Source organism: Macadamia integrifolia, chromosome 14 (genome assembly GCF_013358625.1).
Source record: "Macadamia integrifolia cultivar HAES 741 chromosome 14, SCU_Mint_v3, whole genome shotgun sequence".
In the NCBI taxonomy this organism is placed as follows: Eukaryota; Viridiplantae; Streptophyta; class Magnoliopsida; order Proteales; family Proteaceae; genus Macadamia; species Macadamia integrifolia.
In genome coordinates, this window is record NC_056570.1 from 17,707,518 (window position 1) to 17,724,267 (window position 16,750).

Consider the following 16,750-nt stretch of genomic DNA (forward strand, 5'->3'; position numbering starts at 1 on the left):
TAATATATAATATTTAATTTTTAGAAATAACCTCTCCGCAAAGCGGGGGTAAGGTTACATATATTATGACTCTCCTCAAACCTCGTAGTGATGGGAACCTCATGCATTAGATTTGTCCTTTTTTTATATATAGTATTTGTGGGTAAGAGAACCTTGCCGGTTTGGCATAGGAAACACCAGAGTAGTGGACCAATGGAAGGGTGTGTGAGAGCACATTCATTGCACGTCAAGGGGGGCAACACAAACTTTTCTCACTTTGGACAGTCTAGACATTTTCTGCGTCAGACTCGCAAGGTTATTTTTTCCATAGTATTAATTTATTAAACTACTTGTTTCAATAAAAAAATAGAAACCCATTAAAACTTGAAAGGTAGAAATTACAAAGCCATTTATGCGTCTAGTCAGTATTCTTCTTATCATATCCACAAGTGTTATTCCTGAGGTCTTCAATGTCATTAGTGGTGGAGCCATTTTCATCATCTTTATCCTTGCCCACTATACTCTTTGATCTTTTGCCCCGGTCTCCTCGACTCCTCATCATTTGTCCTATACTATCTGCTTTGCCTTTTCTCCAAAGCTTTATGTTGTTTCCATTGTCCTCTTTGTTCCTCGTTAGGTCTTCTAGCAATCTACTTGGCCTTCTCTCTTGGGTTCTGTTGCCACATTGTTGGCATGGAGGAGAGAATGTCATAGAAGAATGAAAATGCGGGAAGGCATGTGGCCATCATTTTTTGCCACATATAAATACCAATGCAACCATTGGATATAATTCCTCAGTAGGCTTGATAACACAATTACAATTACTCAATTACAAGTCGGGATCTTCTCCCCATATGGGTACTCTCCCCTAGGATCTCACATTGTGCATGTGATGTGGGTTTTGTACTCCAATGGTGGGTCCACCCTATAGACGATGTGATCTAGATTCCAGACTCATCCTTATGCTTTTTTTTTTTGTGGTGGGGGGGGGTGGTTAAGGTTTGTGCTTAGATACTGCCTGAGATAAATCACAATTTTGTTATTAACAGTAACTCATAACTGGAAAATCATGTTTTTCGATTCAATTTGCCCTCTTCAAAACCTGATGAGTCAAGTGAGTCATACCTGGTGATGAACAAATCATGTTATTTTTAATTCATTTAATATAAGGGAAAAGGTATGCTAGCATACTTGAAATCGGTGGTATACCCAAACTTTTCCCTATAATTAAATTCAAAGAGGTAAATTTTAACTCATTTAATAGTAAATTAAATCTCAAGTTAATTCAGGACGATTGGACATTTCAAAAGGAAAAACAAAGTAGCATGTGGCATTAAATGTCATTCTCTATGTCATGTTACTCCTCGTAAACAATGATATATTATCTTTCTTAGATTTCCAAGTGTTCTCTTATTTTTCTCTAGTGTATCGTGTGTATAAGAAGGTGATTAAAAAAAAAAAAGAAAAGATGAACCTAATTTGGTGATTTTTTTATGACTAAGAAAATATTACGAGTCGAGCGAAATGTGAGATTGATGGGATCAAGCATGAGTCAGTCGTCAAGACTTTTGACCGGATTATATGATTATATGATTTTTTGGTTCAATTTAGATGATTGGTGATTCGTCCGAGTTAAAATCTAATTTTCGAACAATGTCTTGTACTATGGTTTCAAGTATTGATCATATTAGTTATATTAATCATGTTTTATTTGTATTGACTGAGATCGATCTCCGATCCTTAATCGATTTGGATTGATTACCTGTATCATTTTAAGGGTAAAACAGTAAAAAAAAAATACATTTTTTGAAAAAACAAAAGGTAAAAGTGAGTGATACGCAGTGTTCTTCTCTGATATCAATCCGACAGAAACCGATACCGATACGAAAAGCCAAATCCATGACTTTGTGCACCGATCTAGAACACAGAACATCACATCACTTCACTGGTCAACAGCGCAGATTGAAAATAGAAAAAGTTGTCTAAAATCTTTGTTAAAAAGAAAAATAAAAAGGAAGAGAGAATCTAATCTCCCTTTTTTTTTTTTTTTGCTGAAATAAAAAATCTAATCTCCGTTGCTTGCTCTGCACTTGCTCAAATTTTCACAGTTCACTCTAACTGTCGCTCTCGCTCTCGCTCTCGCATTCTTAAAAGTAACCGTCGTCGTCTCTGTCTCACTCACCTAAGTCTCAATTCTCTTCATCGCTTAACTTCCCCAACCCAAGGAGCAAAAACAGAATTGGGTAGTTGCGAGTGCTTAAGGGGTGTTTAAGGGGAAGGGGGTAGCAGGTGCAGGTATTGAACGCTAATGATGCTCAAGCACCGCATCTTGCTGCTGCTGCTTCTGCAGCTCACCCTATTCCTAGCTTTGTGTCCTTCTTCTTCTCCTCGGCAAGGTGAGCTACCACTTCCCTCTTTCTCGCTGCTTTTCAATTCCTGGTTCTTTTTTTTCACCCATTCTTAAACAATTCATAAGCATTCATTAATTCAACTCAACTTTACTCAAATTAGCTTATCCCACCTCATTGGGGTCGGTCTTAAGCATTCATTAGCTCGATAAGGTTTTGTTGCTGCGACGATTTGATCCTAAGGAGCATTCTTGAACGAGTGTTCTGCAGATTTTGGTGGATTCAATGCTCTCAACAGATTATTTTAATATTACACAGCTGTTTTCTTTCCCTTCTGGGTCTGAACTCTGGTCTGAAAAAAATAAAGACCCTCATCAGCTGCGAGAGTAAGAATTGGTGGGGAGACTGAAATTCTGTTTGAAGTGTACCTGCACTTATGCATTGTAGCCTTTGTTTTATTTAGCTTTTACGTGGAATTTTGTATATGCATTGGAAAAAAGGAAAACCCATATATATTGAGGCATGGTTGGATTTAGAAATTGATACAGGTAATGCTAAGAGTTTTAGTTTTTTAATGAATTTCTTGGCAACCAGGCATTTTTTGTGTATGTTATCTAACTGAGAGTGTTGAACTCAGTGAACCATTTCACTGTGCTTTTCTCTGCCTATTTGCAATTTCAGTTATCAGTGAACCATTGAAGCAGTAACAGCCTCTCACATTTGGGAACTGCAATTTATTATTTTAATGATCATTTTCATTGTACTAATGGGGCACTCTTTGTTAACGACAACAACTTCAGTGAGTGAAATAAGAAGCAGAGGATATTGTTGTACAATTTGTAGAGTTGATGAATCATGCTTAGTTGCTCAGGCAGTCGTGCGGTTCACAATTAGTTACTTTTATTCTGTGGGTTTTTAATTTCTTCTTAGCCAACAGGGTTGCTAGTAGCTGCAGCTTAGCTGCTTAATTTCATGTATTTATTTCTTTTTGTTCCTTGGCTTGATGTATGTTTGTGAAATGGGGTTTTCTTCTGTGCAGAGCCAACTGCTATGCGCATAAGTTGTGGATCTCGTGTCAATGTCCATACAAAACCAACCAATACCCTCTGGTACAAGGATTTCGCTTATACAGCAGGGAGGCCAGCAAATGCTTCAAGAACAAGTCGCATTGTTCCTCCACTCTCAACACTTCGCTATTTCCCTCTCTCTGATGGCCCAGAAAATTGCTATAATATCAATAGAGTACCCAGTGGACACTACTCAGTGCGTATATTCTTTGCATTAGTTCATGATCCCAATTTTCAGAATGAACCTTTATTTGATGTTTCAGTTGAAGGAACTCAGATCTATTCTTTACCGTCGGGCTGGAGCACCAAAGATGAGGAATCATTTGCTGAGGCCCTTGTATTTGTTTCAGATGGTTCTGTCTCCACTTGCTTCCATAGCACTGGCCATGGAGACCCAGCTATACTTTCAATAGAAATTCTTCAAGTGGATGACAGAGCATATTATTTTGGTCCCCAATGGGGTGAGGCCTTAATCCTTAGAACAGCCAGGAGACTAAGTGGTGGTGGCGGGAAGCCTGAGTATGATGAAGACTACAGTGGGGATCACTGGGGTGGGGATAGATTCTGGAGTCCAGTCAATACTTTTGGGCAAGATTCTGATCTGGCTATATCCACTGAGAAAAGCATCAAGCAAGCTTCAGTTTCGCCGAACTACTACCCTGAAAAGCTTTATCAGACAGCGATTGTTAGTACCGACAGTCAGCCAGATTTATCATATAGTATGGATGTCGATCCTACAAGAAACTACTCAATTTGGTTGCATTTTGCAGAAATTGATCCTAGGACAAAAGGAGAAGGTCAAAGGGTTTTTGATATCCTAATAAATGGTGATACTGCATTCAAGGATGTTGATATTATAAAACTGAGTGGGGACAGTTATACGGCTCTCGTGCTGAACAAGACTATTGCTGTTAATGGGAGGACTTTGACAATAACCATACACCCTAAGAAAGGAAAGCATGCCATCATCAATGCCATTGAGGTTTTTGAGGTTATTCCCGCAGAATCCAAGACCTTAGCACAAGAAGGTAACCATGCTGATTACCTTACCTATAATTCTATTGATTCTGTTTAGAATTTTTAGATTGGTCATCCAGTTAAAAATTTCACATACCCATCCTTCGCACACCATCCTGCATCGAATAATATAGCAATGCAAGTACACAGGCACACACCACAAGATAAGGCTTACGTGGTTCAGCAGTGTGCCTACATCCACGATGCAAATGCTGACTGCTTGGGTTAAAACCCAATTACGGTCTTGGTGTGATGTATGATTCAACGATTCGACCGCATCTATGGTCAGGAGCATCAAATCCTAGTTTATGTGGCACCCACCACAGAGGAGCTACAACCCTTAGTTTATGCAGCTATGACTACAAGGGAGCACCCACCCCCAATTTAGGTAGCACCCACTACCAAGGAGCTACAACCCCTCTTTCGAGCACCCACTTGATAGCCACTGATTACAAACAATGTGCTTATACTGTATGCCCCAATTGCAAGATCATTACATATACAAATCCCTCACAATACAATACAAGTATTCACTTAGGCAATTTCTCAAACCCCTAGCATACAATGAAATACAATATAAGGGGATTTGGCAAATGGGTCAACCTATGCTGTTGGGTAACCTCCGGAGATGCTATAGATTGAACCTCTTCAATCAATGATGCACTCTTCTCTTTTCTTCTTCATATTTCTTCCTTTTCTTCTCAAAGACTTGAGATGTCTTCTTGAAGAACTTGAAGATCCCTCTCAATAACTCACAATCAAGGAAAGGGTGAGGGCAATCTTCTAGGGCTTGAAGGTGAGAGCTTCTCTCTTCCTCTTTCTTCTCTCAAATAACCTCCCTTAGATGAGGTTTTTCCAATCACTCACGAAATGCACAAGTCATCCTTATATAGCCAACACACAACTTAAGCCAAAAAGGTCCAGTGTTGGCATGTTCGCCATTTAAATGGCCTGTGTCAACGTTGATAGAGTGTTGCTTGCCGTTGCTTTGTTGTCTACAACTCTCTTTTAATGTCTAATGTAATCTTCAAAATGTCGATTCCCTCAGACATATTTTGACCATTTGAAGCACTTTATTCGACATCAATGGTCAACTTGCCAGCAAAACGGGTGTGTTCGACATCAAAACTGTATAGTTTTGCGTATTTCTATGAAAACATTCATAATTCTCTCGAATGATCTCCTATTGACTTTATTCTTTTTCAACTTTTCAACATGAAAGCTGACTCAAAAGGCTACAACTTTCATGTTTACACCTTCAACCAAAGTTCCGTGTGTGGGTTCCAGAACTGAGCTGGAATCTGAAGCATATGCAGAAAAAGCTTCCTGAAGCACACACGCCATGTTTGATGATCAAGTCATAACTTCCAACTCCGACATCGGATTGACATGATTCTTGAATCGTTGGAAGGTAAACTCAGAGATCAATATTTCTTATGTTTTGAGCTTCCACAAATTCCTAATGAAGGACTTCTCAAAACACTCGTAAAGTTACAACCACAACACGAAACATTCAGACTTCGGCTTTTCACATTTCCCTTGCAACTTGTGTTCATATTCACACTGGCCTGGTCTTCACAATATACCATGCTTCATCTTTGGCAACACCACCTCATGCACTCAAGGACTTGCACAACTTCCAATTACTGGCCAACTCTCCAGCTATGCCAACTAAGCCATCTCACTGACACTGAAAGCTATACATTATACCCATGATGCTTACAACATCTCCATAGCTTCCTTGGTCATCCAGCCTAGTTGACCATATGCCTGCCCAAAAGATTGCTACTCAAATACTCTACACAAATCCGCAACTACTTCCCACTGTATTGTACGCATATAACAACTACACTCACCACAACTCTTCTTCCTCTGATGAACTACTGACTTTGTGTGTTGACAACGATGATAAAATGTGCTGATGTGGCCAACAACTTAGGGATTTACATTCAAATTCTTCCCCTTACTTGTGTTGGATGAAATAATGACTTGTGTCCATCCAACTTTATTTATAATATGGAGGAGAACAATCTAGTATGAATACAAGACCAAGATACCCTTACAAGAAAATTCTACCAATGTGCCCATTTTACAATACTCCCCCTCAAGTTGGTGCATAGATATTACATATGCCCAACTTGCAAATAATAGGATGAAACATCTTACTACTAAGACCTTTAGTAAACACATCAGCTAGTTATTCATTGCTAGGAATAAAAGGCACATTGATAAGACCCGAATCCAACTTTTCCTTGATGAAGTGATGATCTATTTTCTTCTTATAATGTTGGACTGGGTTGTGAGCGATGCCAATTGCAGATTTGTTATCATAGTAGGGCTGCATAGGAAGAGTAACAGGGACAACCAAATCAGTGAGAAGATTGTGAAGCCATAGGATTTCACAGATTCCTTGAGCCATCACACAAATCTTTTCCGGCACTCGATCGAGCCACAAAAACTTGTTTTTTACTCCTCCAGGTAACAAGGTTGTCGGCAACAAAACTCCTATTGCTTGTAGTAGATCTGCGGTCATCAGGAGAACCTGTCCAGTCTGCATCTGTGAAGACCTTAACTCAAAGGTGAATGTTCGGAGGGAAGAGAATGCTGGGACCTGGGATAGACTTCAAGTAACTATGGGACGAATAAGGATCATGCATGTATTGGCTCACCAAGCTGACGGCATAAGTAGTGTCAGGACGAGTACGAGAAAGGAAGATCAATTGCTCAACCAATCTCTGAGATTGTCCTTTGTCAACTGGATCACCTTCCTTGCTTACCAAAGGGAGTTAGCATCAATGGGAGTATCAGTCGGCTTGCATCCTAACATACTAGTCTCAGAGAGAAGATCTAGCACATATTTCCTCTAAGATAGGTAGATACCGTGAAAGGACCTGGCAACTTCAATGCCCAAAAATAGTGAAGCTGTCCCAGATCCTTAATCTCAAATTCCTTTCCTAGATATAACTTGAGGCGAGAAAATTCTTCACTGCACCTATGGCGACAATGTTATCAACGTAAACAATCAACACTGTAATCTTACCACTAGAGCGTTGATGAACAATGTGTGATCAGCATTGCTTTGAGAATAGCCTCTAGTAAACATAGCCTTGTGAAAGCGCCTGGACCAAACATGTGGTAATTGTTTCAGCCCATATAAAGCACGTTTCAGTTTGCACACCTTTCCCTGATTTTGGAGTATAGAAGCCGAGGGGGAATGTTCATATACACCTCCTTAATTACCCTATGAAGGAATGCGTTATTGACATCTAGTTGCTGGAGATGCCAGTTTAGATTCACAACACAGGATATGATAACATGAATAGTGTTCGTCTTGGCCACTGGCGCCAATGTCTCTTGGTAATCGATCCCATAAGTCTGGGTGAAGCCCTTAGCAACAAGCCTGCTTTTATAACGATCCACTGTATCATTAGCCTTCTGCTTAACTGTAAAGACCCACTTGCAACCGATTATTTTCTTCTGTGAAGGAAGCAAACCAGATCCCATGTGTCATTTTTCTTCAATGCTTGCATCTCCTTAGCCATAGCTGCCTGCCATTGTGGCTCTACAATAGCTTCCTTCCAAGTTTGGGGATTAGAGACAAAAGATAGAAAGGACACAAAACTAAAATAGGAGGGAGAAAGTGAGTCATAAGAAATGATTTTAGCAATAGGATGTGCAGTACACTAACAAGTACCTTTGTGGACAACAATAGGTAGCTGAAGACTCGGGTCAACATCAGGAGAGGGAAGAGATTTACCAGAGTTTGAGGCAACTAGATCAGTATCAAGAGGTGACGATTGGCAAGGTAGAGTAGCGGTGATCTAGTTCTGATTCTTGTGAACATAGACACGCATCTCTGGTTTTGGCCGAACTACATCAGTCTTCCCCTGAACCAGACCATCTGAAGGGACATCTGAAGAATTCTCCCTCTGAACCGGAATATTAATTGGAGTAGATGGAGGTGGGATAGCAAAGTCAAAAGTCGACACAAGCGAAAGCAACACATCTTCAACTGTGGAAGAAGACTCTCCCTGAAGAGGCGACGTAGAGTAGTAGGAGGTTGACTCATTAAAGATAACATCCCTAGTGACAAACCAACATAGGGATGGAGGATGGTAGCCCTAATATCCTTTATGAGTAGCCGAATATCCCAAAAAAATGCACCAAATGCCACGAGGATCAAACTTGCCATGGGGATGATGATCCTAAGCATAACAAACACAGCCAAATACCTTGGTCGGGATAGGGAAAGTAGGGACCCCTGGAGAAGGTCTAGAGGTGAACGAAAGCCAAGGTTCCAGGAAGGCATGATATCTCCAATACGATACAATACGATACCCCTTAGATACATATCTTAAATTTAGTCGACCTATACGGCGGCCGATACCGATACTTTAATCCTTGCATGTGGTTGATCAGAAAGGCCTTTGTGGGAATCGTATCACTGCAGTATTGGGGAGAAACATGCATCTAAAACATAAAGGACCGAGCAACATCACAAAGATGGCAATTTTTCCATTCAGCCACACCATTCTGAGTCGGAGTGTTGACGCAACTAGTCTGATGAACCATCCTATGGGGAGCTATGTTTGAAAAGGACCTTCACATCAGCATTAAACTGAGTTTAAGTCATACGATGGAAGTGTTGAAAGCAAGAAAAAACCTCACCCTTGGTTCACATCATATAAACCCAAGTGCACCGAGAGTGGTAGTTGATAAAAGTAACAAACCACCGGAAGCCTGTGATAGATAAAATACAAGATGGTCCCCAAATATCAGAGTGTATTACGGAAAAAGGAATGACACTTTTATTATTTGAAGGAAAATGACTGGTTCGAGTTTGTTTAGCCAAAACGCAGGCTTCATAAAACATATCACTCGAATTACAATGCCTAAAAGAAGGAAAAATCCTAGCTAATGTCCCGAAAGGAGGATGTCCCAACCAACGGTGCCACTGTAGTAAATCTAAAATGAAAGGAGACGATATCTGAAGAGCCTAACCAGAGACCGAAGAAGATCCATCATCAAGCAGATACATACCACTTACACCCTACTAGAACCAATCAGTGCCTCTGTCACCCGATCTTGAAATACACAATAATCAGGGGAAAACGTGACTCTGCAATTAAGATTGGATGTAATACTACTAATAAATAGCGAGTTAGAAGGAAAGGACGGGACATGTTAAACATATGAAAGGGACAAAGTAGGTGAACAATGGATGGAACCACTTCCAGAGATAGTGGAATAAGTTCCATTAGCTAGTCAGGCACACCATTACTAGAGCAAGGATTATATTGCGTAAAAAGTTAGAGAGAACCTGTCATGTGATCTGATGCCCTAGAGTCAATAATCCACAGGGAGGAAGAAATAGATTTACTATGACCACAAAAGGGTTATCTCAATTGGTAGGGTTGGAGTTAGTAGTAGCAACAACGGAGGTAGATGTAACAGTAGTTGGTTGAGAAGACTCCATCCTAGTCAGAAGACGTCGAATAGAAAGAAGCTCATCAGAGGAGAGGATGGTAGGCTGGGTAGAATCAGATGCCTCAGTGTGATTGGCCTGGCCATAAAGTTTCCAACAGTGTTCCCTAGTATGACGTTCTTTACTGTAGTAGTCACACTTCACAGGGGGTTTGGTAGAGGAACGACCATACCGTGGGGCTTGACTGGGAAGCAGAGTGCTAGAAACAAGAGCAGATCTCTCTTCTAGAGCAGAGTAGGCTGTGGTAAAATAGTGATACAGTGGTTGTCCTCCAGCTGAGCCAGAGCATAGTATTACGACAAAATCAGTTCGTTCTGTTTGACCTTATGAATCTTTTTGCAGAGTTCAAAGATTTGTGCATCATTCCCAACCTTGAAATATGTATCCTGGGCAGCCGTCCATATTTTGGCAGTGGAGTCAAGAAGTAGATAGCCATGAGCAACTGTGGCTTCATAGAGTTGTCGAGGAATGCCATGACAAGGGAATTTGCACATTCCCAGTTATCAACAGTTGTACCTGGAGCAGTAGGCCTTTTTGTGCCCCTTGTAAGATACCCATAAAAGCTGCTGGATTTGATGGAGATGAGGCACGAGCAAGACCACATCAGATAATTTGTACCATCCAGTAGATGTGGTTGAGATCTCTGACATAATGACCACTCAAAGAAGGTCTACCGGGACGAAGAATGGCTAGAACAGCCTAATATACCCAGCACAGGCAGCAGCAGAAGCAACAAAAAGCAGGAAAAACCCTGAAATCCAAAAATTGATGTGGGTAAAAAACCCTAAAAAGTTGATTTTTGTTTGGAGAGGTCTCCTAAGATGAAAGTTGGCTAACATAAGCAATAAAGCAGATAGGCAGAACCCAACGGAGTCATCTTCAAAGCCGATCAGTGCAATAGAAAGGGTAGAACAACCTTGGCATCAAAGACTAATCAGGGTGGAAAACCCTTGTTGAGATTGACGCTAATCCTTGAGCCCGACCGGGGCCTTTTGGTCCTATCGGGTTCATACTTGGCTTTTAGGGTTGCCTCCTTATGTAAGGGGCTGTTTTGTAATTGTGGTTTTTTGTTTATGCTATATATATAACATAATAACCTGCGATCAGCCCCATTCTGGACTGATCGCAGGCTGCTCTGTTTTGGACTGCTATCGGCTCTTCTTCTTCTTCTTCTCTTTTCTGGTTTCTGGTTTTGGTTACAAGGTTTAAATATTGCAACTTGGTATCAAAGCAGGTCTAAATCAAATCGATTGGCTAAGCACAAACCATCGCTGCTGATTTCGACCTAGCGGTATTTTTTCTGGTGTGCAGCCACCTCTTTGCTGCATCTATTACCTGGTTTGACCTAGTTATCATGATATAAGTAACACTAGGTCTCTTCTTTATTACTACTTCTTCGTATGTGTACTAGTTGAGGTTGAGGCTTCTCCCTCCCTGTTTTTATGGCTGCTGCCCCTGTCTCTGCAGTGTGTATTGCTGCTGCCCCTGTTTGTGGGCTTATTTACTGTTGATATTGAAGTGCTGCTGTCCACTGTTTTATCTCTCTATGCTACTACCTTCTCTAGCAGATTTGTTTGGTCTTCTATCAAGGCTAGCTCGACCCTAACTGCTGCCCCTATCGGGTCAATATTTTTTTTTTGGTGTTTGTGGTGTCCGATTGCTTACTGCTGCTGGTTTTTCAGATCTGATTTTGGGAGATTATTATTTGATTCTCATGGCTGAGATCAAAGCCCCTACCACTACTACTACTACCTCTTCTACCTCAAACAATGTGAATGTCCAAATTACATCTATCAAGCTCAAGGGCAGCTCGAAATACCTTCTTTGGGCTCAGTCGGTCAAGGTTTATCTGATGGCAAAGGATAAGCTTGATTACACCACCTTTGATCCTCCCAAGGAATCTAACTCTGGTTATACTCAGTGGCAGAAAGAGAATGCTTTAATCCTCATCTGGTTATGGAACAGTATGGAACCAGATGTCGCTGCTAATGTTATGTTTCATTTTATTGCAAAGGGAGTATGAAATGACTTGAAGGAGACCTACTCTCAGGAGAAGAACATGACTCGTATCTATGATATCCATGAAAAACTATTTCAGTTTCGCCAGTCAGACAAGCCACTTGCAGAACATTACAATACTTTCAAGGGTATGGTTGAAGAACTCAATGTCGTCCAACCCTTGACCACTGACATTGATAAATTGAAGGCTTAGCGTAACGAGTTCTTCGTCTCCAAGTTCTTGGCTGGTCTGAATAATGACTTGAAGGCAGTAAAGGGTCACTTATTGGCAGGAGATACTGTGCCTACTCTGAATGATACCTACTCACAATTGTAGTGAATTACCTCTTCCACAAAACCTGATCAGTCTTCCAAAGACAATTCTGCCTTTCATGCCAACTGTGGACGTTGTCGCGGTCGTGGGGGAGGTCGTGGGTCGGCTGGTCGTGGATCTAGTGGACAGTCCTCTGACCGTACAACTTTCCAGTGTACTTTTTGCGAAAATCCCAATCATACTGTGGAGACTTGTTGAGCAAAGCATGGCAAACCAGAGTGGGCAACACAGTTAGCTAATCATGCAGTGTCAGATGAGGGTACGGACACAATGACTCCCGCTGACACTAAACCAACACCTTCTTCAGGTGATTCAGCTACCGGTCTACGCAATGACATCAACTAGTTGCTCCAGCGCTTGCACACTCTAGAGGCATCTGCTAATACATCTACTGGTGCATCCACATCCGCTGCTACCCTAGCCCACACAGGTACCTCAACCCTTACTACTACATCTACCCCCTGGATCATTGATTCAGGTGTTTTTGCCCATATAACCAATAATTCATCACTTTTTAAGGACTTTTCTATTAGTTCCAGTTCTAACTCTGTGATCCTTGCTAATGGTGCTTCAACACCATTTCTAGGTCACGGTTCTATCTCACCTACCCCATCCATAAATTTATCCTCTATCTTACATGTTCCTTAATTTCCATTAAGTCTTCTCTCAATGAATCAATTAACTAGTTCGTTAAATTTATCAGTAACATCCTTTCCTTCTTACTGTGTCTTTCAGGATCTTCACACGAGGAAGACGATTGGTGGAGGGTGTGAAAAGAATGGATTATATTACCTCAACAGCGGCTGTCCTAGCTCTTCTGCTTCTGTTACGACTATTGGGGACATCACTCCTTTCCAATGGCATTGTCGTTTAGGTCATTTGTCGATTTCTAGGTTACAGCTTTTATTTCCTAGTTTTAAGTCTACTCTTAGGTTAGAGTGTGAGGCTTATGAGTTGGGGAAACATCACCGTGTGGCAATCCCATCTCACTCTATGTCTCGTAGTCCGTCTTTATTTTCTTAATCTACTATGATGTATGGGGTCCTTGCAGAGTCAGTAATAGATTTGGGTTTCGGTATTTTGTGACTTTTGTGGATGATCATTCTAGCTTTACATGGTTTTACATATTAAGGGACAGGTCTGAATTTTTACATGTATTTTCAAAATTCCATAATGAAATAAAGACTCAGTTTGGCATTCCTATTAAAATCTTTCGTTCTGATAATGCTTTAGAATATGTTCAAACTGATATTTCTAATTTTTGTGATACTCATGGGATGATCTACCAAACTAGTTGTGCCTATACTCCACAGCAAAATGGAGTAGCAAAGCGCAAAAATCGGCACCTCCTTGAGGTTGCCCGGGCCATGATGTTGCATATGCTTGTTCCTAAACATTTTTGGTGTAATGGTGTCTTAACTGCATGTCATTTGATTAACCGCATACCATCCTCTGTTTTGTCTGACAAATCTCCCTTCTCTGTCATGTTCCCTAATTTACCGAGTTTTCCTGTTCCTCCTCGGGTATTTGGGTGTGTGTGCTTTGTTCATAATTTGCACATGCAAGTTGCTAAGTTGTCTCCTAGGTCTACTAAATGTATTTTTTTGGGCTATTCTCGTACTCAGAAAGGGTATAAGTGTTATGACCCTACTATACACAGGAACTTTGTCAATGCCGATGTGACCTTCTTTGAAGATACTTCATTCTACCCTCCTCCAGTGCCCTCGTCTAGTGTAGAGTGGTCTTCTCCATCTCCTCCACCCATACCCTCCCTTATACCCTTCCCTGATGCTCTCGGTGCCAGTGACTCCCCTCCTCTACAGGTTTATCAGCACAGGAAGAAGATTGGACAGCCAAGTGCCGAGGTAATTACTCCAGATGCTTCACTCCTTCCACTGCCGGCTTTCTTTGGTAAAGCTCCTCTTCCTCCTCCGTCTGATGACTTACCAATTGCGCACAGGAAAGGTACTCGTTCTTGTACTCACAAATCTATGGTTATGTACCCTATTGATAAACTTGTGTCTTTATCTCATCTTCCCTCTCATATCCATGGTCTTGCCCCATCTCTTTCCACTAACCCTATTCCCCGTGCCCATACTGAGGCCCTCCGTATCTATGGATGGAATACTACCATAGATGTAGAAATGGATGCTCTTTTGAGTCGTGGTACCTGGAGTCTGGTAGATTTACCTCTTGGTAAGGATTTGGCGAAGTGTCACTGGGTGTACACTGTTAAGTATCATTCTGATGGCTCTGTTGAGAGGTTGAAGGCCCCGTTGAGAGGTTGAAGGCCCCGTCTGGTTGCTAAGGGGTATACTCAGACATATAGTGTTGATTACTTTGAGACCTCCCCGGTTGCTAGACTGAATTCTGTTCTTCTTATTTCTCTTGCTGTCAACTTTGATTGGCCCTTATTTCAGTTAGACATCAAGAATGCCTTCTTGTATAGTGATCTACAGCAAGAGGTGTATATGGATCAACCTCCGGTAATGTTGCTCAGGGGGAGAGTACAGGTCGTGTGTGTTGCTTACACAAGGCTATATATGGGATGAAACATTCTCCTCGGGCATGGTTTGACAAGTTCAGTGCTACGGCTACCATAGTTACTTGTGGTTTTTCTCAGTGTTATTATGATCATTCTGTGTTTGTTCGTCGCAGAGGTGATAAGTTGGTTGTCTTGGTTGTCTTGGTTGTATATGTTGATGACATTATTCTGACTGGTAATGATGAGGTAGGAATTTCTGAAGTAAAAGATCATCTCTAGCACCATTTTCAGACAAAGGATCTAGGCCAACTTCATTATTTCCTTGGGATTGAGGTAATCCGTTGCAAGAAAGGTATCAATCTGTCTCAAAGGAAGTATGTGGAGGATCTTCTATCTGATACTGGGATGCTTGCATCCATACCTGTTGATATTCCTATGGATCCTCACCAAAAGTTTGGTGTGGATGATGGTGAACCCCTCCAGGATGTGCATCAGTACATGAGCTTGATTGGCAAGTTAATTTACCTCACTGTGACTCATCCTGATATTTCCTATGCCGTTGGAGTTCTTAGTCAGTTCATGCAGTCTCCTCAGAAAGCATATTGGGTTGTTGATGTTCTTGTTCTTCTCTATCTCAAAGGTGCCTCGGGAAAAGGGTTGATTTACCATCCTAATCGGCATATGGACCTAGTGGGGTATTTTGATACTGATTGGGCTGGCTCTGCTAGTGATCGGAGATCTACTACTGGATACTGCACATTTGTTGAAGGTAATCTTGTTACGTGGAGCAGCAAGAAGCAGACTTCTATTGCCCAGTCCAGTGCAGAGGTTGAGTGCAGAGCCATGGCTCATACCACTGCAGAGTTGATGTGGCTGCGGTCGTTACTTTTGGAGCTGGGATTTCCAATGACCAAGCCTATGAAAATGTATTGTGACAACCAAGTTGTTGTTTATATTGCTAGTAATCCGGTCTTCCATGAGAGGACCAAACACATAGAAGTGGACTGTCTTTTTGTTCGTGATGTTGTTCTGAAGAGGCTGATAAAGACTCCGTTTGTTCCTTCCTCGGATCAATTAGCTGACATATTCACTAAGTCTTTGTTTGCACCTACTTTTCGCAATGGTTGTACCAAGCTGAGCATGGGTGATGTGTATGCTCCAGCTTGAGGGGGAATGTTGAGGTTGACGCTAATCCTGATAAGGGATTAGTGCTAATCTGAGGACCCGATAAGGGCCTTTTGGTCCTATTGGGTTCCTTTTTTGCTTCTAGGGTTTTATCCTTATGTAAGGGGTAGTCTTGTAATTTTGGTTTTTTGTTTTAGGCTATTAATATAACATAATAACCTGCGATCAGTCTTATTCTGGACTGATTGCAGGCTGCTCTGTTTTGGACTGCTATCAGCTTCATCTTCTTCTCTCATTCTTCTTTCTCTTCTCTTCTTCTCTTTTCTGGTTTCTGGTTTTGGTTACAAGGTTTAATATTGCAACAACTAGATTGAGAAAAATGATATGGAAGTAATTAATGTTGTGACAATAAAGAAAACTCCCATGCAGCTTCCACTTTTCTGATCAACTCACATGTGAGGAGTCTAAAATCGAGATGCTATTTCCCAACATCTTCTTGAGAAACAATCTTAATGCTGTTCTCTAGCCTTAACCCTTCAGCATTATACAAGGCGCTAGAGATTTTAAAAATCATCCATCTTTTAATTCTCTTCAGCATCAGTATAATTTCTTGCAGCACAAATTAATCATATGAAAAATCAAAAGTTAAAAAAGGATTATCCTATGCAAAAATCATACAAAATCTTCTAAACTTATTAATAAATTGCAGTAAAATTTGAACTTCTACAAAGTGCAGTAACAGTTTGTACATGCAAAGGTAAAAGGTAAATATTGTCCAGCCATAGAAGAGGTGCTAAATGAAAAGCTTCCTTGCTGTAATTTTACATCAGTTATACAATTGTTCTCTTTTTCTATAATCAGTTTTTCTCCTTTTTAGCTCCTCAGGTCTTTACCATGAAACCACACCCCCCC

The 16,750-nt window shown here is 41.0% G+C and overlaps 1 protein-coding gene across 2 annotated transcripts in view; it reads left to right on the top strand.

Annotated features, from left to right (window-relative positions):
* The first annotated feature begins 2,039 nt into the window (after nt 1-2,039).
* LOC122061479 (receptor-like protein 4) overlaps nt 2,040-16,750 on the top strand; it is a 46,925-nt gene continuing 32,214 nt past the window's right edge. The window contains exons 1-2 of one of the 2 annotated variants that reach the window (XM_042624747.1): nt 2,040-2,375; nt 3,367-4,422. In XM_042624747.1, the coding sequence (XP_042480681.1) occupies nt 2,288-2,375; nt 3,367-4,422 (1,144 nt within the window). In that variant the 5' untranslated portion in view covers nt 2,040-2,287. The remainder of the gene's footprint in view (nt 2,376-3,366; nt 4,423-16,750) is intronic. The other variant, XM_042624745.1, reaches the window with a different exon arrangement.